The sequence below is a fragment of the Psittacula echo genome, assembly GCF_963264785.1.
Source record: "Psittacula echo genome assembly, chromosome: 7".
Lineage (NCBI taxonomy): Eukaryota > Metazoa > Chordata > Aves > Psittaciformes > Psittacidae > Psittacula > Psittacula echo.
The window spans coordinates 4570511-4593368 of NC_137740.1; the positions used below are offsets into that span (position 1 = coordinate 4570511).

The 22858-nt window shown below is 40.6% G+C and overlaps 1 protein-coding gene across 1 annotated transcript in view; it reads right to left on the minus strand.

The window, feature by feature from the left end:
* The window catches only part of FGGY (FGGY carbohydrate kinase domain containing), a gene marked incomplete at its 3' end in the record, with an annotated part of 127351 nt that overhangs the window by 42846 nt on the left and 61647 nt on the right, over positions 1 to 22858 (minus strand). Inside the window, exons 6-7 of the mRNA XM_080623025.1 lie at positions 3695 to 3802; positions 294 to 355 (exon numbers count right to left, since the gene is read on the minus strand). Coding sequence (XP_080479151.1) covers positions 294 to 355; positions 3695 to 3802 — 170 coding nt within the window. The remainder of the gene's footprint in view (positions 1 to 293; positions 356 to 3694; positions 3803 to 22858) is intronic.

Here is a 22858-nt window from a genome sequence, read left to right on the forward strand (position 1 = left end):
TCTGCTGAACATACTTGCTATGGTATCAAGAAATGGGCTGGATATAAAAGAAGTTGAAAAGCAGAAAGTTAATATCAGCATTTAGATATGCCAAAAGTATCTGAAGGGAGTTTAAAGCTTTCGTCTTTGAGCAATCTCCTGGCAAGCCTTTGTAAATACTTCCAACCCACTATCAGCCTGTTAATTCCCTTGTTTCAGAATAAGGATAGAGCGGTGCAGTTCTGCACTGCTGGGAATACACTGAATCTTCAATTTGCAAGGCAGGTATGAGATAAAAGAATAAGAAAAGTGACCTGGCTGCAGCTTTTGCCTGTAATTCCGGGAAGGCGACATGGCCTCGGACCACATGATCTATCTGAAAAAGAGCAAAGCAACATTTTTGGGATGGTTACATCTTCAAGCTTCAGTCCCAGAAAAGGGTAATGCAGTGTCATTACTTTAAAAAGACAAGACAGCTTCTAAATTACTCATGAGGTGTTAAGTCCTAGTGAAGCCAATGGCAGAACTCCCATTGACATTACTGGATTCAGGATTTGGCTTAAAAGCAGGAAGGAAAAACAATCAACTGTACACCAAAAATAGGCAGAATGCTAAGCATGCAGCTCCTTAGTTGGAAGAGCAAGCTGAAAGGATGACTTTTTTCCTGGCCAACACTACCTGAGAGCATGTTCTCCAGCCTCTCCCATTCTCGTGCATGCACACCCTCATTGGAATTCTACCAGGAGCATCTTCTTGGCCCAAATCCCTACATCTTTCTATATCTATTATAATAAACCACAGGGTGTGTTGTCATCCCGACACATGCTCATGTGTTTGTTGCAGGAAACAAAATGTATACCCTGACAAGCAATTGCTGCTATAAAAAAAGATCAATATAGGCTTTGTCCTAGACTAAATTTATACATCAGCTTGTCCTTTCACTTCAGAGTGGCCACCATTATTCACAAAACAAAGTAGCAGGTAGAATAACATGGGCTTTTAAGACAATAATTCAGCAAGTTTTGTGGCCTCTTGGTAACATCCCATCAGAAGTGACAGCAAAAGCTAAGGAGGCTAAACTAGAGCTACTCAAGAGCACTGCATATATTGGGCAATACCTATTGGCAGGAAACCACATGAGGTATTTAATTTTAACAGCATGAGTCTAGTCCTTAACCAGTGTAGGAAAACTTATAATGAAGCATAACATCTGAACACAGCAATAAAAATAACGTATGCCTGTTCTGTCTGAGATTTGCATCAAAGACGCAAGTCAAACACGCTCAGGTCTGAGCTTTGCACTCTTGCATAACTTCTTTAGAACATAGGAGCAACTCATAAATTCAGAACTAGATCTATAAATAAATATCATATATACACGTGTGCTATGAAAACACGTGCACAAAAACGTGACGGAAGTTAGGAAGTGAGATATTTAAATGCCTTTAATTCAAGACATGGTCACATGAGGGCTGCATCTAGAACCCCTTTTCTGCTATTCTTTGTTTTACAGCCTGTAATGATGACATGCCACCCTTTGTGCCTGTTGTGCAGTACCTTTCTTCCTATAAGATTTGAAAATTCCGTGAAAAGCCCATGTTACACACAAACAAACCCGCTTTTTTAAAGCAAGGGTTCTCAATTCTTCATCTGGACTCCAACTGAACCAGTTTTCAAAACCCAACAGACTTTTTTCACAGCTGTATCAATAGAAAAATTAATTAGAGATTTGGAAAGGGAAGTGTATCAGGTTTAAGTTTAACAAGTTCAACAGACTCTTCAAATTTCATGAGAAGAATTCACCTTTGGGCAAAGATCAAGCAATGAAAAGAATCCCAAAGCATGTCCTTTTGTTTCTTGTTTTCAGAAAACCTGAAGTATGAGAAAGCAGGATCCTAAAGACAGCTTTACAATTACAAAGATAATGAATGCAATCTATCCTCCACACATACCACATACTCTGCTTCTCCCTATAGCTCTCTATGTGTTTTCTGTACATACAACCTTCAGAAAACCACATGAGACATTGTAAGAATGTTTTAATAAGCCAGCTTCCCTAATACACTGAGCAGGACTCAGAGCTCCCTTGCTATGGGTCCTAACAAGACCATACCTTTTTTTTTTCCAGCAATTTCTTTAATGACTCAGGAACGTCTTTGTTCTCTGCTACCAGAATGGAAAGGATATTTTAAATCACCTTTCTGAAAGGTCCTAACTCTCATCGGTATGTTTTAAGTGTGGAATCACTCTGAGCCAGCCAAGAAAAAATGCTGACTTACTGCATCCTCTCTAGAGCTTTGTTAAGTGTCTTTACCTGCTTTGGATTAAGCACAAAGAGACTTCTCCTCTCAAACGTGTTCTTACAAAGAAGTGCACCAGATTTGCCATTTTCCTTTTAAAGTAGTGGTGTCATAAGCAGTGATTTCATTCTACTCCTGGTTGTAGTGGTTACCTACAAAACGAGACACGTGGGTTCTAGCCCCATCTCAACCTGAAAAATTCAAAGCACACACATCCCACTTGCTGCAAGAGCGGTTTAACCATTTAGGTAAGGATGGGTTGGGGACGGCAAGCCGAGGCTGCAGGAGAGGAAGAGGGATGACTCTGCCATTGAAGCTCCGACACTGTACAGACAGGAATGTCAGATTCACATGGCCAAGGAGAGTGCACAGGAGGGAACATCAATTCATAGCACTTAGGGTGTGTTGGGGCTTCCCAATCCAGGATTATTTCTGCTTCACACTCAGTGACTCTTCCACATGGAATGCATAAATGCAGTGATGGCCCAATCTACTACTTCCTGGACATGTACTGGATCACAAGGCTTTTCAAAAGGTGGGTGGTGCTAGGTGTGAGTAAGAGAGCAGTTACACCAGCAATCTGTGAAAGACCCAACCCAGCCGTGTGTTTGGTGAGCTTACAGAGGATACCCACAGGATTGCACCCACCTCCTGGAGTTTCTCAAGAGGACCCTGGCAGCTCACCCCTAAGGGCAGTCAGTATTTCTGCAGACTGAGCAGACACACCGGGAGCTTGAGAAGCTTCCAGGGTTAAGGAGCCACTAAGGTCCTGCTGACAGTTTTGGACTCAAGCCTGAATGCTGCTCTATACATGTAGCTTTTCTTTCATTTTGAAATTAGTGGTTTAGTTCTGACTGACTCCCTGTACATGAGAAAATTCACTTTTAGAGAATCTAGTCCAGTTTTTATTGATAAATTAGCCTAATATGGTTAGACACTTTGTACTCAAGGAAAGAATTGAAGTGACTATATATGCAGTATCTAAACAGGATAACACACTAAATATATTACTATTGTGTCCACACAATATGCCTCTCATTTATTCTCATCAATAAGCAAATTGTTTTATATATAACACAACAGGTATAATTTTCTTTATCTCAAAGTCTATCTCAACCTCCTGCTGAAGTAAAGAATGAATGCTTATTTGCCTGAAAGTAATCACAATAATCATCACCATCATCATAAAAAGACATGCCCTTAGTGCTCTGCCCCATATATAATCCCCTATCAGTTTGTGAGAGAGATAACAATCAACTAATTGTTTATTGCTTTCAGCAGCATGTTATTTCCTGTAATCTTACAGAGGTTTTTCAGGCAGAGATCTGCCTGAATTGACTGTGAAACTATCCTGAATGACAGCAGTTATGGCAGACCTCCCATCTTGGAGTCTGTTTGCCTCTCCAAACACTTACCAGCTTGCCTGTAGCACTTTGACCTCCCTCATTCAACCACAGTCCAGGTACCATCGCAGAGAAATAAGGTCCCCAGACACCAGGCACAAAAATGGGTGTTTCACTGACCTGGAAAAGGAAGAGAAATCTCAAGTGAATCAAACTGCTTGTCAAATAGGCACTTCACAACTGATGCTTGGCAGCTATCAGAGTCCAATACTGAAAATGATTCCTGCTCCTCCTCCACTGGAGTTACCAACGTGAGTGCAGATCTACAGGCAGAGATACTCTAAAGAGTATGTGGGGAAATATGTCCCTATTTGCACCATATTTAGGTATGACACAGCTGCAGGTATTGATTGCACAGTTTCCCCCCTCACTCCCATTTACAGAACAGCTGGGTCTGGTCATGCAGAAAGTAAGAAATATCAGGAACAGGAGCAGTATTTTACAGGGAGAGAGAAACCGCTTCAATTCTCCAGAAAAACACCTAGAATGAACAGTTGGATACAACACTGCTTGACTGTCACTAGGAAATCCAACCAATGTAATCAGCAACTGGTGTTAACAGAGCACTCATCCTGTATGTTTTCAGAGTTAATAATCAAGAGGGGATCCTGCAGACAGAGGACAGTGAGGTCCCCACGATCCACCATCAACTCCTGAGGCTTGTAGTGAAACCCAAGCTCCAGTGCTCACATGGCACCACCAGGAGGGTTAGGTGCCTCGGGTGCAAACCTGGGCTGTGTGAACGGGGATTTGCTTGTGTTAGCCAGGAGGAAACATTTGCCTGGATAAACAGTAGATTCTGCCCCTTACTTAGGCTTGGCTTTACACAAACCACTCCTTCCTTTGAACCTTTCCATCAAGGCAGGTATCTAAGATCTATCTTCCAGAAGCTGAACAGGACTGTATTGTACCACTTGCATCAAATATACCACCCACATACACAGTGATATCCTGCTCCTGTGCAATACTCTAGTGGTGAGAGCACTCAGGATGTGGGAGACACTGGTTCATTTCCTTTCTCTGCTTCAGAAGATGCAAATTACCAATTTATAAGGGTAGAAGGCATTTTCCTTCCTCTTATAAAGCTGTTCCACTTTCAATAGACTAGAAAGGCTTTCTAGATGTTCTTTCTGGTTCAGAAAGGAAGCCTAAGGAAGTGTGCTATCTAGTCTAACAAGGAAGGCGCAGCACACGACAGAGAATAGGGCAGTGGAACCTGGGTCCTAGCACTTGCTGCAAAGACTGTTTGAACACAAGTCATCCATCCCCTGGCAGGCTGCCTCCTATTCTTGGAAGCAAGATTCATGTTTTCTCTTCCAGGACCAACAGAGGTATATATATACTTGAAGTATATGCAGCCATTTCACTGGGAAAAGAGAGCAGCAATGCAGTTCTACATCATCCCGTGAAGCAGGAATGCACTTCCCTCCAGTCCATGTTAATGGGATGGCTAAATCTGCAACCGTTGTTCTCTAGAAGGTGGGAAGTACTCCAAGAGGAGGAAGTGAGAGAATTCACTAATAAAATAAGTCTGTATGTTTGCAATACTGGAACAGCAAAAAAGAGAGGTCTTAGTCAATGGGACAATGTTATTTTATATTTAAAACTTGTTCTTCATTAGCAAAATTCTACATCCATTGAGGGATGATTAAGGTTTGCTATTGATTTCTATAAGGCCCGACTTCACATCAAAATAGTTTGAGGAGGAATAATTCCTGTTAAACTCAATGAATATTCTTCTAAATAGGCCAAGCTTTGAAGACAGTTTTTTGGTAGCAACTAGGAAATACGCTCCAAGATGCAGTTTACTGGCGTTCGTGCATCACACGTGTTTAGTAAATACAGCAGCAGGGAGGTTGCTGCACAAACAATAGTCTGCTCAAGCCATAAACTGACATTACAGCTGATCCTTGTCATGAAGCTAAGTAGGAAAGCAAAACAACACAAACTGGTTTCTCAAAATACACCACAACAGTGTCAAACAATCCCCATTTCTCTTAGGAACACACCTAATAAATACAAGAGTCTTGCTCAGTTCTCTATCAGCTCTAATGCGTTGACTTACTCTCACTAAAGATGCATACGCACACATGTGCCTGTGTGTCTGCGTAAGATCTTGGCTGACTAAACCCATTAAAGAGCAAGAATAGCTGCACTGAATTTAAAAAGGCATTTATGACTCCAAGTGGACGAAGCTACGTCAAAACCATCGCAAAGACATTTGGTTTTGTTTTGTTTTCTCTTAAAACTACAAATTATTACAGCTTTGAGTTTTCAACACCTCTATGGGGCAAGCTTTCTTTTACAATTTCAACAACAAAATGAAGTGCAACAGAGAGCAAATCCTAAAATAACCTGAGTTTTAGACCAATTCCACATTGCTGACCTTGCAAAGAACACAGAATACGTATAAAATTCCCAGTTAATATCTGTTCCCAACTAGTGATGGGAGCATGTTGAAAACCCAAATGTCCCATCTCATTCCCATGCCACTGCTGTGGACACATCACTTGTCTCTATAGGTGGGAAGGAACATTTAGGACAGAAAAGACCTGGGTTTTTGAAGTCCCATCTCAAAGTATTTTTGATGCAGCAAACTTTGCAGTACTCTCCTGTGTTTTCTGAAGGAAGAATCTAGGTACATCAGATGTATCGAGCTTAGAATCTAACATCGTACAGTCTGAAGAAACCAAATAGTCTAAGGATCTTAAAAGCACAAAGATGCTTTGTGAAATCAGGGGAAGTTCTAGACATCAAGAACTATAGTTTAAAACAAACACAAAAAACCCCCTTTCTTCTCTCATTAGTCCACAATTTACCAAATTGTTCTACAGATCTGATAGCACCAAAAGGATTAGATTGTTTAAAAGACCAAACCTCTCCCCAGAGCCAGTACTTCTGGCCTAGTATTTTGGACACCCACAGGAATTTACCAGGACAGAATATTTCCGAGCTGCCTCTTCTCAAATTACACTGAGAGTTTCCTATCATCTTACTAGTGAACTATCATTTGTACACATCCCAGCAAAACCCATAAACAGAGCAAACGAGGGAGTTGCATACTGCCACACTGATGTATATAGTCAGTGGGGTACTAGGTTATCATGGCTTTTTCTGTTGTGGAAACTTTCAACTGGAATAAGGAACATTTGCTATAACACTGGGCTTTAGTGATACCATGTATCACAGTATGTTAGAGATTGGAAGGGACCTCAAAAGATCATCTAGTCCAATCCCCCTGCCAGAGCAGGAACACCTAGATAAGGTTACACAGGAATGTGTCCAGGCGGGTTTTGAATGTCTCCAGAGAAGGAGACTCCACAACCTCCCTGGGCAGCCTGTTCCAGTGTTCCGTCACCCTCACTGAGAAGAAGTTTCTTCTCAAGTTTAAGTGGAACCTCTTGTGTTCCAGTTTATACCCATTACCCCTTGTCTTATCATTGTTTGCCACTGAGAAGAGCCTGGCTCCATCCTCATGACACTCCCCCTTTATATATTTATATACACTAATAAGGTCCCCCTGCAGTCTCCTCTTCTCCAAACTATAGAGACCCAGCTCCCTCAGCCTTTCCTCATAAGGGAGATGCTCCACTCCCGTAATCATCTTTGTCGCCCTGCACTGGACTCTCTCCAGCAGGTCCCTGTCCAATGATGTAGGGCATCATCCTCCTTCCACTTACAGAGTTTAAGTCACGTTTTTCAGACTCTGGGTTTTGATACACATGGAAAGTGAGAAAATGAGGAAATAACATGCTCCCCAAAACAGACACACAAGCTCTGAGAAGCAACAGCATGAACATTCTTCCATAGACACATGCATAAGAAACAGCAAATGGTTTCCATTTCCCCTCCTTGAAATATTTGGATGATGCCTCAGTTTTTCAAGCCATGCAGCAGCTGGCATCAGTATTTTCACAAGAAAAAGTCCAACTTGTGTTTGAGTACACATACCACCCCATCCCACTAAAACACAAGACTAGACATAAGCATAAGGTTGGAGAAAGAGCGCAAAGTTTGCCGCAGAGCCCAGAAGACAAGCACGATTTGCCAGACTTAGAGCTAATTTTGTTATGCTAATACCATGTTGTTTTCATAGCTTTCCATTGCCTTTAGACATTCTTATGATGATATAGGAGGATCAATGTGTTGTCATTATTTCTTTTTCCTTTAATGAGCTAAAGAAAATCCTTAATCTTTTTCATAGAAAAACAACATCTGGTTTAGATTTATGGGCAATTGATTCTTATTTTTAAAGCAAATAAGAGATGTCATCCTTCTTTGAAAGTTAAAATCCAAATTCAAAGGGAGCCTCCAATATTCTGCCTTCTATTTAACTTAAATTCATCCCGTGACACAATCGTATTGTGAGACATATTAACGTTTATTTTTTTTACATACAGTGAAACTGAAACACTGAGAGGATATCCTCTGCTAGACGTTAGACTGATCTCTGCACACCAGATATTGCATCAGGAGTTTGGAAATGGGCGATGAGAAGAATCTGAGCCTATTCATTCATTCAGTCATAAGCAGCGTCTATAAAGGTTTCAGTTGAACGTATTCGCAAGGAGACTATTGCCATGTGATGATAGTTACTTACAGAAGTATTACACTCAGATAAGCAACTCCACCTCACAGTTATTCCATGCGGAGGGGGAAGAATCCTTTCGTGCAGGAAAACGTCACCTTCCCATGTCTCCCCAGCACACACAGTTCTACTTGCTGAGCCCATCATTTCACATAAGCATTAAGCACTTCCCAGATTCCTGCTCATTTGAAGAGAGAAAGAGTTCAACACCTTCTGAAAGGGAGAAGAAGGAGAAAAAAGTTCTGTCTGGGAGGATTTAACCTCACTGTGTGCTTTATAAAAGATCATGCTAATACGTAAGATATGTAAACATTATAGAGCAATCAGAAACAAATGAAATGATGAATTCAGTTTAACAATATTCAGCTGTGGTGCAACTGCCAGAAGGCACTTTCTGTTATGAATAGATCATTTGGATGAGTTACAGACCAGATTTCAACCCTGACGTGTGCTAGGAAAATCAATGTCAAATTATTTAAGATCAGAAGGTATCAGCAGTACATCTGGCAGCCCACCGAAATGAAAAAACATCTTCAAAATATATAATGCTAAGTAGAACTAAGCTGAAGTATGAAAGGACCTGCTTAAATGGCACTATATGTGAGATCTGTCATGTATTTAATTTAGTTTAGCCCTTCCCACTTGCCTTTCCCTCTAAAACAAAAACATGCAAAAAAATCCATCTCTCTTGTAAAAGGCTATGTGGAAAAAAGCACTACTCACCACTCAGAGGTTAACTTACAGCTCATGTGAGTGAATCAGAGCAGTCAGTGCCTTTAATCGCAACTAAGTTCAGCTTTAAGGCCTGTCATTTGGTACAAGGAGTGGAACAGAACCCAGAGGAGCATCACGTAGGCATTCTGCCATCCTATCAAATGAGCAAGTTGCAATGCAAGATTTATTTTCCTTAGCTTTGTTTTGCTAAACTAGCCATAACGATCAGGTACATGCCTGTGTTTCCTCCTCACCTTTATGTAAATGTTACAGCAACCAGAGACAAGATAAAGTAAAACACGCCACACTGGCAAGAGCAGTTTTATGGAAGCAGAACTTGCTTCTTTAGCTGATTTGTTGCTGATGTAGGCTCATATAAATTCCATATAATAACACTATTGGAGAATTTGGCTATTACTGAAAAGTATCTATCTTTAATATATATTAAAGTCTTAAGGTATATATATATATATATATATATATATACACCCATCTTCCATTTTCATTTCTGCTTCCTGATATCGGGCCTCTCATATTAACAGTATTCAGGTATCACTATCAGATTTCCTGTTTACTCGCAGTATGCCCTAGAGAGAGAAAACCAAATTTCTGTGAACTATTCTTGACTTACATCGACTTACATCAAAGGAAAATTAAGCCTTCATTTTACTGTCACAACCTTTTCAGAGTAACCATTTGCTAATGAGAAGGCAGGCCAGAAAATTTGTTCGAAAATCACTTCACTTATCAGCTTCTATAGCCAGAAATTTAGAATAACAGCTGCTTTTGTTAGGCTAAGGCAGGTATGAAAAAGATCTAAGATATTAATGGAAAGCAGCGAAAAAAACCACAAGGGAAAGCATTGTATCAGTCACCAACTAATAAATGCTCTTTACAGTTCTGAACTTTGATCACTGACAAGTCAAATACTTTCATTAACTTCTCTGCTGACTTTTAGCTTCCAAAGTTTCTGAGTGTGGATTGAGAATACCACTAGTCATTCAATGCAGAGGTTTTACATTGATGCATAAAATCCTGTATTAAAGAAAACTGTATCATTTTGCTTCTGCTGACAGATGGGTCTTATATAGCTATTTGACCACAACACTCTGACAAAGAATGAAAGAGATTCATAAAAGAAGGAGAGAATTCAAAGGGAAACCCAAGAATGTTTCATTTCTAGGTTTCTGGTTCAAACTTAGGTCATAATAATAGCTACTGAGTGTGTGACTTAATAACAGCACTTTCTGGTGGCATATATATTAACTGGGCAGAGCTGGGGCATGCAATTGTATTTGCAGTGAATGGATGTCTACTCTCAAACAGCCACCTGGCGTTATTTCTCAAGCACTAAATGGGTTTAAAACTAAGCTTCCCCTTAACTTTGGGGACAGTTCTCTAGGTTAAACCTACGGTGAGTACAGTCAACTTCTTTAAATGTATTTATCATTAGCAGCAATTATATATTAAACACATAACAGCATTCAAGCTTTAGCCTGATGTAAAATATATAGAAGAAAATAAGGTCTTGGAACACAAGAAGAAGCTTCAGAGCACAAAAGGAAATTAAAATTCATTAATATTCCAACTCCGACAGCTCGTATACTGCCAGTCATAGATTTGATTATATTTTAAGCTTGTGTCCCTTGGCCGTCATCAGTTTGCTATGTAGCTGCATAGCTTGTGGTGGCAAGCTCTTCCATGTGACAGGTTGGCACCCCTTGGGCCATCCTCGGTGACAGAGTTGCTCTGCAATGATATTAAGACTAGGCCACAAGAATGTTTGCACAGAGCTAACTTTATCCCACTGGAAACATGGAACTTACTTGAGGGACAACAACACAGATACAGAATGCGGACTTCAGGATTTTGCTTCAGCAAATCTGTCCACAGATTATTTTGGCCATCTCATTATGGACACTTGAAGAATTCTGGCTTACGTGATGAAATCCCTTTTATAAATGCCTTGCACTCCATCATCTGTTGCCAAGGCTAAGTCACAGGTTTGCCAAACCCAGAACTCTGGTAACTCACTAAGCCTTACAGACTCCCATTTAGTTATGAGAATGGCAATGGTATAAATCAAAGCAAAACAAGATTGTCCAACTACATCTGTGGAGGTTGTGCAACAACAACAAACAGTATTCAAAGACATCAGGCAATACTTATGCAGTGTAAGATACTGCAAGATAAGATTTTTGATTCTGGAGCCAGGCAAGGTTGAAAGAGACAGAAAGGCAGATACAATCTAAACCATAAAACACCATCTCACAAGAGAATCAAAGGGTGCTGGGCACTCCAAAAGCATAAACTTATGGCCAGAGAGTGGCCCATAGTAGGAAAGTTGAAACAGAAACATGTATGACATGGTTTAGTGCTTGGTGTCACTGCCTATGTCAGGAGGGTTGGAACTAGATGATCATAAGGTCTTTTCCAACCCTAACTATTGTATGATTCTATGATTCAGAATTGTTTTGCCCAAGTTCCTTTCTTTTGTGTTGGTTGTAGTAGAGACATGGTTTTGTGTCATCCGTGGCCTCTCATTGCCTTCAGTCTCATGGGAGGTGAGTGCAAAGAGTGACTGCTCGCAGGATGGGAGCTCTGGCAGAGGCATGTGTGCCTGTTTAGCTCAGGGCCTGAGGCAATTGGCCTGAGGGGTCTCAGAAGAGAGTCTACACCCAGAAAATGGAATTGCGAGGTGGAGAAAGAAGACAATGATATTGCTTATTTACACAACACAATAACACTAAGAACACAGGTCCAGCACATTCCAGCGCAGCAGCTCAGCAAGGCTCAAGCCCAGCAGATCCCCAAAGGAGATGTATGACAATATTTAAACAAAGACTTATTTCACTTTGCAGTTTATTTTGCACTAGGTAATATCACAAACTTGTATGACAAAAATCAAACCAATCACAATAACACCCATCAGTCAAAATTACCGGAATGAGAAACATACAAAGAGCGTGCATCAAAATGCAGACTGGGATCTGGGATTTCTGATGATGATTTGGAGCCCATCTTCCAGTTCAATCCCTGCTTTAGTTATTTTCTGGACAAAACATTCAGCACAACCTAAAACTAGGAGACCCATATGAATTCTTCGGGACTACTGTTACCTCTTATTCCAAATAGCAACCCTTATGAGAAGGGCAGCAAAATGTGAATGACACACATGTAGAGCTATTTCTAATATTCTAAATTTGCTATAAAACATTAACTGGTCCACAAATTAGAGACCAAACAAGGTGTGTGATTAATGCCCAGTAAAGAAACCACACTTCCAGGGCAACTTGATTGCCTCATCTCTGAAAATACTTCAGGTGAGTTCTGCAATGGGACTATATACTGCCCAACCTGACTTTATATCTAACAAGGATCAATTAGAAGAAAACTTCACTGGGATTATTAAACATTTTAACTGTGAGATTTTTATTTGAGGCTAAATAAGGAAAGGTATTTAATTTTTTAAAATGAATTTTAATGAAAGAATATGTTGAATTACAATAATATTACTTATTCAACTGGTACTTAATTTATATTTATGGTATAAAGAGAAATACATCTGGATCAGTGCTTCCAGCCTTGGAGCCAAAGCCTCAACTTGTACAAACTAGCATATTAACCATCAGCTTCTATGGAGATATGCTGATTTCTTTTGTCTGAAGAGCTAGGCTAACACTTGTATTTAGACACTTAAATAAGTACTCTGATTTTCAAAAAAGCCAGAAGCATTTCCTATTGCTTTGTGGCTCAGCAACTTAGAACACGAAGCTAGTTGTTTAGGTATCCAAATGTGGACTTAGGCACCTACCCTTAGGAAATACGTTGGCCCCAGTTTTTTAGTGTCCATAATTAAGAATATTAGCAAATGTCCATACATTGAAGAGAGACACCTCTTCAAATGAGGGACAGAAGATACTTAGATACTGAAGAATAAGACAGAAATCTGTCTGCTTCTGCATATCCATGTTCTTCATTTTCTGAAAGTAGGAAAGAGCTCTTGAGGACAGCTCCTGCAGCGCGCACTTTGTCTCTCAGAACATCACTCCATCTACCTTGGCACGCTTCAAAAACTGAGAACTGGATAGGACTTTACTAGACAGGCTCCTCATCAAGGGGGGTGACCACACACTCAAACATTTACTGCTTTACAACTAATCCACCAGCAGAAGCTATAAAACAGTGCTTGGGGTTTACCCCCTCACCCAGAGGATCCTGGTTCTTAACAGTTAAAGATATCAACTAAAAGGTTGCTTAAAATTGACAACAACAACAAAAAATCAAATTTAGCAAAAAGAAAACCACCCTGTTTTACTCAGCTGCATTTTATTGTACCTTTAAAAATGCAATAGATGAGGCCCTTGCCAAGAGCAGGGAAGGCAAGAGGTCACAGGCTGCACTTGTATAAGCAGCTTTTCTGGAGGCTTGCCACCAGAAGCCAGTTTGAAGTTGCATTTCTGAGAAAACCTTCTAACAATGGATGCTATGGGGCTTAACTGACTCACTGTACACCTTAACATCAGATCTTCTACACAGTGGCCCGTTTATAGACAGCAGCCAGTTCCAGCCTCTTCATCTGAGCTGGCCTGTGGGTATTTGATGCTTATTTTCCACGTGCAGCATCAGTTTTCAGCCAAGGTATGTATGGTATTAGTATGTCTTAGGGTACAGCCACACAAATAAATTATTACAGGCAAAACCAGGAGGTCAGTTGCCCAGCAAAACCACCTCTACTCATCATCTTTATGTGGTGTATTGTGTGACAGATCCCAGGGACCTCGCACATTCCACAGGAAACCAGGGCCAGGAGTGCTAGTGCAGAGTTGCTGACATCGTGCAAACACACACTATAGATTACCCAGTTAATTCCTTCATCTGACTGTGTTCTTATTACTTGATCATACAAAAAGATCTAAAAGTTTTCTTTTTTCTTAATACTAATGATTTCAGCCTTCAAATATTAACCAGCATATCTGAACAAATGAGATCTGTTTTAAATGGAATACTATTTTTCACATTATAAAATCCTGCCATTTTCCTGAGGGGAAAATGCACTGCTAGACTGGTACCTAGCTCTCCCACTGTAAACTTCTGACTTCTTCACTTTGCACTCAAACCTCCAAATTCAAAAGCAGAATATAAAATAGGAAAAAATGAAAATTGTATCGGAAGCAAAATGCTCTTAAAATCATAGAATAGTGAAGGTTGGAAAGGACCTTAAGATCATCCAGTTCCAACCCTCCTGCCATGGGCAGGGACACCCCACACTAAACCATGCTACCGAAGGCTCTGTCCTACCTGGCCTTGAACACCGCCAGGGATGGAGCATTCACAACCTCCCTGGGCAACCCATTCCAGTGCCTCACCACCCTCTCAGTAAAGAATTTCTTCCTTAGATCCAATCTAAATTTCCCCTGTTTCAGTGTGAACCCGTTACCCCTTGTCCTGTCACTACAGTCCCTAATGAAGAGTACATCCCCAGCATCCCTATAGCCCCCCTTCAGATACTGGAAGGCTGCTATGAGGTCTCCATGCAGCCTTCTCTTCTCCAGGCTGAACAGCCCCAACTTTCTCAGCCTGTCTTCATACAGGAGGTGCTCCAGTCCCCTTCATTTTGTTTGCCTTATCATTATCTAATTTTAAATGGGGAAGTGTTAATAAAATATCACTTCTCTGCCAAAAAATTTATTTCTTATAAATCTCCTTTTCAGCAAGGAAAAGAATTTTACTAAAATGACAAAGAGAAAGAAGAATGTTTCAAACACGACTAAATGAAATAGGATGAGTATGTATTTTATTTTCACTATATATTGCCTATCTCATGAGGACAAGGAAACTCAACTGTGAGGAAGTCGAGTTCAACTCACTGCATTTAGGGCTGCTTTAAACCTTCCCAATTCATTTTCTGTTCCCTAGGATAGAACAAGACCAGAGTGGATGCTCCAGCTCAGAAACAGTGCTGGAATCCAAACAATGCACAATACAGAGCCACTGAACTTCCACAAGGACACCAGCACTGTCTTTCTAGCTCCTTTCCGTCCAAACAAACCTCCTAACTGTACATATAGAGCCTGTCCCTCCATGTACATAGTGACAAAAGCATAAGAGACAGCCTACAACCTATATTCTCATTATCTCTCTCCATGCCATAACCAAGGAGTTGTCAGGAGGATTACAGATATCACAAATGCATGATCCATGACCCCAGAGAAGGGCTGGAACAAGTCAAGATCAAACAGCTTCTGTGTGACTACAAGGAGACACCAGGGAGATCTAGAGAGTAGTTTCAGATTAACAGTTATGTCATTAAGTGTCTCTATGAGACAGATCTCCAGGAGATGACAAAAGCAACAGAGAAAAATCTAAGCACAGGATCTGCCTCTAGAACTGTGCCTAGGTTTTTGCTCTCCCCAGACACAGAAAAACAACACTGCTGCCCTCAACAGAAAATTTGCAGCCCTGTAAGTTTTTACTCCTTGGGTGTGAGGTTAACCTCCTGTGTTTATTCCAGGAAGCAAACTTGGAACAAAGCCTGGGACAACTTGAGAGTTTCAGCTCTGGAAGAAGTTAAATAACAAGGAATCCATAGGAAATCATTCCAGGCTCATTCAATGTCCACCATTTCCATCTGCGTAAATCAGAGATGCAAGAACTTCAAATGTCTTATCAGCAACCCCGATCAAATGCTCTGATTTGAAACAAAACCTTTAAACTAGATGAATTTTGACTCAAATGTTCACATACATTTACTTCCGCCTTTTATCAGTGTCCATTAACATTAAGCATATTTTATGTTTCAGCTTGGGAAAGTATATACCAGGAACATAGTAGCATATCATTCTTTTCTTTGTGTTTACAAAGGTCAAGATTTCTTACATAAATTGGCAAAAAAAGACCCTTAATCTGTTAAATTGTTTTCAGGATCCAAAACAGCAACAAAAAAACAGCCCATATTTGTGATGGATTCACAAGCTCTTTACTAAGCACTTAAGCACTAGCCATTCTGCATTGATTTATTTTGTTGTTTTATTTAGTGAAATGTCTGGATCCAGATATAGAGATAAACTTTTTTCTTTTGCTCATATTTACTGTGTCGCCTTCCTTGAAATGGGAACTACAAGTGCTTTGATAAATGGACTGAAAGGTTGTCTGGTTACACCATAGCTTCTACTTGTGTCCTCTGTTGAAATGCCATTATGTACCCTTCTAAAGCAATGCTGCTCCATGACTCACAGCAGTTACTTCTGTGCCTCTCATAACAATAGCTCACTGGGGATATAGGGCCTCAAATGAGCTAGAACAATTTATACCACCCATTTATTTTTACTTCTCTTCCAATGATAGATACTCACTGTCACAAAGTGCCAGTTTATGTGAAGATTATAAATCTTCCAGCACAGACAACTAACTGCAGGCCATTTTAAATATGCACTTTATAACACTACAGTTTGCTGCTATGGTAAATTACATTCCTGAAAGCTTATCACAATATGAACTAATTCTTCTCAATGTTTAAAGATAAAATAGAATCAAAAAGTCAAACAAAAGATCCATAAAGCTCGCTAGCCTGTTGTTAACAGTAGCCAGTAACAGATGGCTTAGGGAAGAGCCTAGAAACAGGTTAAACATACAATAATTCCTCCCCAGAATGTCGTCCCAGCCTCCAGTGAGTTGAGGTGAACGATGACTTCTAGATCAGTGTCAGGCTTGTACAAGAGCCTTGGAGTTTTTTAAGTGTCTCAGAATGACTCCTTTAGCTCACAGCCCTTCAACTTAAGTCCTGATTTCTAAACAGACATGCCTCTGATACCACTTGCAGCATTATCTTATTTTAGGAGACTAGTGACACTTTATCCCTACCTGAAAGGTTAGGAACTGTGCACATAGAACACAAATACTGGTAGATGCTGCACCTCACTCACCAGATACAAAAACAACTCCATCTTCAAATGGTACTTAAGAAAAACCCACCAAGCCTACCAGGCAAACCCTGTGTAGTTCAGGGCCAGCACAGGAACAGAGGGGCTCCATAAGAGATTTCTAGCACTGATCTTTTCCCAAAGAGCTGATGTCAGAAATGTGAATTATAGGAAGATAAATGTTGTCCTGTCTCATACCCTTTTCTGGAGACTGTATCACAAGATCCTTGCCTTCTCTTGAAAACTATTTCCATAGTTGTCTCTAATACGCATGCTGAGGGGTGGTCCAAGTCTTGATAACCCCAACTCAGTCAATTCATTCTATTAGATATTGACAATCCTGAAGAACTTGGAGCTTAGTAGCTGATGTGACAGGAATTCATGGCAGGGGTGAGAAAGAAATCTCAAACGTGGCACTTAAACAGAAAGCTCCAGGGTTTTTTTTTTTGCACGCAGGTATTATTCCTAACCTTATTATTTATGGGGAAGAATTATTCTTCGAAACCTGCAGTTTTAATGCAATTAATGGAAAATATCAAGGAAAACCAAAATCTTCTCAAATGCAATCTGGTATATTTATCTACACTGGATGCACTTCCCACGTACCTTATGGCCTTTCTTATTTATTTAATGTATTATACAGTTCATTTTAGAGATTTACTTTCTTTTTTCACCTTTAGGTAAGCATTCCTTCTGTATCAGTGAAGGCCACTACCAACCATAATGTCACACTTACAGGTAAAATGAATCTTCTTCTGCAATAGCCCTGAGTTACTGGGAGCAGATTTACATTACATGGGATATTCTATCACACACTATTTAAAATGTATTTTTAAACATTTGAATAACAAAATGGGTAAATCCTGAGAACCTTACTTGGTGTTTATTCAGACCTTACTTACTGAGACAAACTCCCAAGGACAGAGTAAACACTGAGAGAGGACCTCAGGCCTTCACCCACAGTTATAAACAATGAACTCAGCATAAACTGTGATTCCCAGCTGACAGTGGGAGAAAAGCAGCAGTGAATGCTTCTCGTCATTTTGCTCCCAGAATGATTATATGAGAAGAGATTTACTTCCTACCTAATAAAACTTGCCCCCTCTAAGATTCCCCCACTCACTGCTGGAGCAGGAAGCTTAAATGAAGAACTACTGATTCATGAGAGGGTGAATAAAATTGGAAATGGAAAAAAAAAGCCTACTGCCCAAGTACTGATGAAAACACAGTTCCCTCTGACTGGGGGAACTGTGGCAGTTAAGAAAAATAAAAGGATACTTAGAAATACTGTTGCATCTATACCACCTTGGTGGACCATAGAGTACTTAATACCCAGCACTTGCTATCACACCTTTCCTTGGAGAGATCTCTTTCTGCACAGCTTCAGTTTCACGCTCATATTGCACGGACGTAAACTAAGGAAAAGCAACAGTCTGACAGCCTCGTACAGCAAACCAGCAACACTGAAGAAAACCTGGGATTTTGACCCCAAATTCCACATTACTCCTTGTAAATATGGCTAATTCAAAATTCTTTAAACAGAAAACTATGAAGTTGCTTTTCATACAATTGTTGTATCCCCTTGGAAATTCTGTTTACTTGTTTCAGGACCCAGAGACAACCTAACTCATGATCAAAGTTATCCCTTATCATATCTCATTTCATTTGTATTTTAGTTATTCTTTTACAGCTCAGTTCAGTTCTTGTGAGAAAATGAGCATCAAAAAAGAAGTCATTTTGATTCACCATGAGATTTAAACACACAGAATAAGCAGGCTGTTTAATAAATTCTTGACTACTCGCAAAACCAAGCTAAACAAGGGGTCCAGAAGGGCCATTCTTTACACATAAATACGCTTGTGACCTGAGAGAAGCCCCCATCCAGCTCTCCTCAGAACAGAACACTCCAGGAATTCACTTGGGTTTGCTCAAGACTGTGGGCTTCAGGCTACTACATTCTTCTGGCTCTAGAGGGGAGCAGTCAGAAGCGGTTAGTTTGCAGCATTGACGAGAGTGTTGTACCTGTCAAATCTGGTATCATCACTTTGAAGAATACAGAAAAGGAAAGACAAAAATCTTCTGTACAATGAAGGGCCACTGCTCCTGATGGACTTTTGTGAACAATAACAAGAATAATGATATATAATGAATCAATATTAACTTTCTTTATCTTGTCCCTTAGAATGGAGTGATGCTGTGCTATCTGAACATCAAGGAAAGAAGTCAAATTCAGCATTTTTCATTTATCATTTCAGCTACAGAATCCAGAATGCAACCTGCTTCATTTTCATTTATCATTTCATTTATCATTTATCATTTCAGCTACAGAATCCAGAATACAACCTGCTTCCTACAACAGAAGGAACAAAATCCTCCAAACCCTATTCAAAGAAACAACTGTTATAGTTAGGAAATAAAGGTGCAAGGTGCTAGCTTCTAGAGCTAGATCTACTAACAGGTAGCCTTCGGTTGCACACTGCTTCAAGTAGCAAGGCTCAAATTATGCAGCCTGGTATTTCCAGCATCCAGACCAGATAAATCTAACTAGTGTCAACATCAGGACGTAAGAAGTTCTGTCTCTCTTACTCCCTCTTTCTAAGGCAAAATGCAGGAAAGGAGCAAGGAACAGGACAGGAGCCCTGTTAGGAGTCAGACCTGGAAAAGGCCCAACATAAGCCTTTACATCCATTGTGCTTACATCAGAAAGAACAGAAAATCCAAGGAAGGAAGAAAACAGATCTCTGGTTTACACATTGTTTATCATACAGTGCAATATACTACTGTCTACAGTGTGTAAATTCTGTCTTTTCAGAACATGGAAGAACTTCACAACATAAAAGGCAAAATTTCCAGCTCATACGTCATCCACTCCCAAAGCACTGGATAGGAGCAGTTTGTAAAAGTAAAGCCATAACAATTAAAAACCTACTAAACTATGCAGTGCCTCAGACTCCCACCCAACAGAACTAGAATAACAGTTCCTACGAGATCCCATTTATTCCCCAAGACCACCAAAGAGAAGACGCTGCAGAAAGGATTTGTGTTATAAATCCAACACCATAATACACAACTTTGTGCCACACAGGGTAGCTGACGGTTAACCCCAGTATGGAAAGCACCAGGACTGTTGGAATTTTCATAGCAAGTGTTTTCACTGATGTCTGTGAGATATCTCTGGAACATCTGCCTTCAGCCAGCCTCCAAGCAGGATATTTTTCAGAACATTCACTCTGTCCTCATCTATTCTTTGAGTCGTTGAACCCAAATGATCTGTTCACAAAGGGGAAGGAAATATTACTAAGCATTATCTAGTTTGGATACAACAATGATTGCACTCCTTTCAGCTACATTCCCCAGAACAGGCTGATTATCAGCAAAGCAATGGGGTGCAAAACCTGGACATCTCTGACAGGCATACACTAAACAGGAATGTCCCATTCTCCCAGTCACCAAGGCATACACCTGAGCTTTGAATTATGTCAGGCCAGGAACAAAGGAATCTTGCTCATAACAAAACCTTTTAATAACTCATTTACTGCGCAAGCCTCCCTTTCATCTCTGCCAAGCTTTAGGAAAGGCTGGGAGGCAAGCAGAAATAAACATTATACAGACTCACCACTGCTGGCTCTAAAGTAAACTCTCCGACTTCCTATTTACATTGCAAGATCTTAAGCTTTGTGGTTTACTAGTTCTGCAAGTAAGTACTTTGGGTTTTGAAGGCTGCCTGCACATGATCTCCCACCACTACTGAAGTCTTCCTAGTTTTTATTAATATAATAAGGAGGTCAGAAAAGCAACAATCTTTTATATTCCCTGCTAGCAGAAATATTTTACTTCTTGCCTTTTAAAAACAAAGCATGGAAAGCATATAGAGTCAAATTTATGCCAGCAAAGGGGATGTTACAGTTTTGTTTGTTTCTTTTTCAAACCAAAGATGCTAGAACATGGAACGAGTCGGTCTCATTAAGAAAGGGTGTGGAGGACTTCTTTGAGGCACAAGTAGAAGGTGGCAGTTTTATGGATATATAACTCTTCTAAGGCCACAGGCTGAAAAGGCACCTAAATAGGCTCTGTGACCTTTTCCTCAGGAGGCTGAATCTGTGTACACTGAGGACGGGTAACCTGCAACAACAGTCATGAAGTCAATGTGGTTTTCATTTCATGCAGCCCTCCCTGAATGTAAAACGTCTTCATTAACTGGGAAGTCAGCACTGTGACTGCTGCCAAATGCATTATATATAAGCCAGCAGAACTGAACTGAATGAGGACAGAGCAAGGGAGAGAGGTTCCTAATTTATTTCTCCCATTTGAAAGACACTAGCTCTGTGACTCATGTGCAGAACTGGCCTTAAAGAAGAATATTAAGCAAGCAAGAGGACTTATCAATTTTATAAAGCTCACACAGATCATTTCAAAAACTCATCTAGGCTGCCCTAGCTTTAACAGGTTTGCTTTTGGTTTCTTCCCCCTCCTCCCCTCCTTGCTTGCCTGACCCTCCCAAGCCCAGCCCCTTTCCCCTGGTCAGGAGAAGGACAAATTGCTGCCTTTGCTAAACCCTGGGTCACAGCCAGTTGGCACTGGGATGCACTGCCCTGGGCTTCTGGCCCTGTCCCCTCGGAGACTGCACGTTTCATGTCAGGGCTGCATGTGCGGCAGCAAGTGAAGAGTGCGAGGCTGGAGTGCCGCACGCAGCCCTCCGACTCACTCCAAAACACACTGCTTAGTGCCATCCCACTAGATTAAATATAGCTGGCAAAGCAAGTACCAGCCTATTTTGTCCCTGCGAGCTTTCCCCTCATCACAGATGATTTCAAGCAGCTGAGAAGTCCCTGTGTAGGAATTACTCAGAAGTCTGCTGCTTTAACAACGTGGCATGTTCTGAAGAGGAGACTCTCGTATCAGAGCCAAAATATACTGAATCCACTTGCTGGTCTGGCTCCCACCGAGATTACAGAGATCAGGCTATGAGAACACTTTGAGCCAGCATGTCTCTGCAGTCTCCACTCCAGGATGTACTGCAAAGGACACGTACTGTGCATGCTTTTGGGGGTGGAAACGTGCTTTACACTCTATTTGTGTGAACAAAGCTGGCAGCCTGGTCGGATATTGTGGAGCAAAGAAGCTCTATTGTGTTTGCCAGTCATCACGAGAATCAAATGAACAAATTTAGAATAAGCAAATTGGACTGAAGTTCCTTTAGCAGAAAACAGGCAAAGACTAGGCAGGCTTGATAAAAGAGAGTATAGGACATTCTTCCTGAAATAATCCATAGTAAACACTGGGACAGCAAAATTATCTGCTTATTTTGCTGTTTGTGTAGTTGCTTAAGCTCTGCCTTTTAGAGCACGTAGTAAATCTGAAGGAAAAATAGAAGATAAACTACTTGTGCCTCTCCAATTTAAAAAATTCCTAAATTATAAGCTTCAAACCACACACACATTATCACCCAGGGAAAAAGGAATTGTGCACCAAGGCAGGTGAGGCAGTTCACAATGACAGGAGTCACAGAAGTAACAAAACAGATGCAAAAGAAGAGTCTCCACCTAAACCTGAAAAGATTCCTTGAAAATCCCCTCAAAAAATAAGTTTGGAATACAGAGCTGATGAAGAAGAAGGAATGACTGAAGAAGAACACAGACACATCCCTAAATGTGCATAGGAGGGAACACAAACCCTGTGTATTTGGGACTTAAAATGCCACCAAATTCAGACCCCCTCTGCCTCAGTAAGCTGAAATCAGGCCAGACAGTGTTCCCATTAGAAGCTGCTCTGGCTGCTTCCTTCAGCTGTGAATCCAAAAAGGTGTTAGAGCAAGAATGACAAATATTTTCATAATGGAACAAGTGTTCTGGGACAAGTGCAAAGCACGACACTGATCTCTGAGTGAGCCTAATTCACAACAAAAGAGGCAGAAATGAGAGTTTATATGTATTTTATCAACAAGGCTATTTT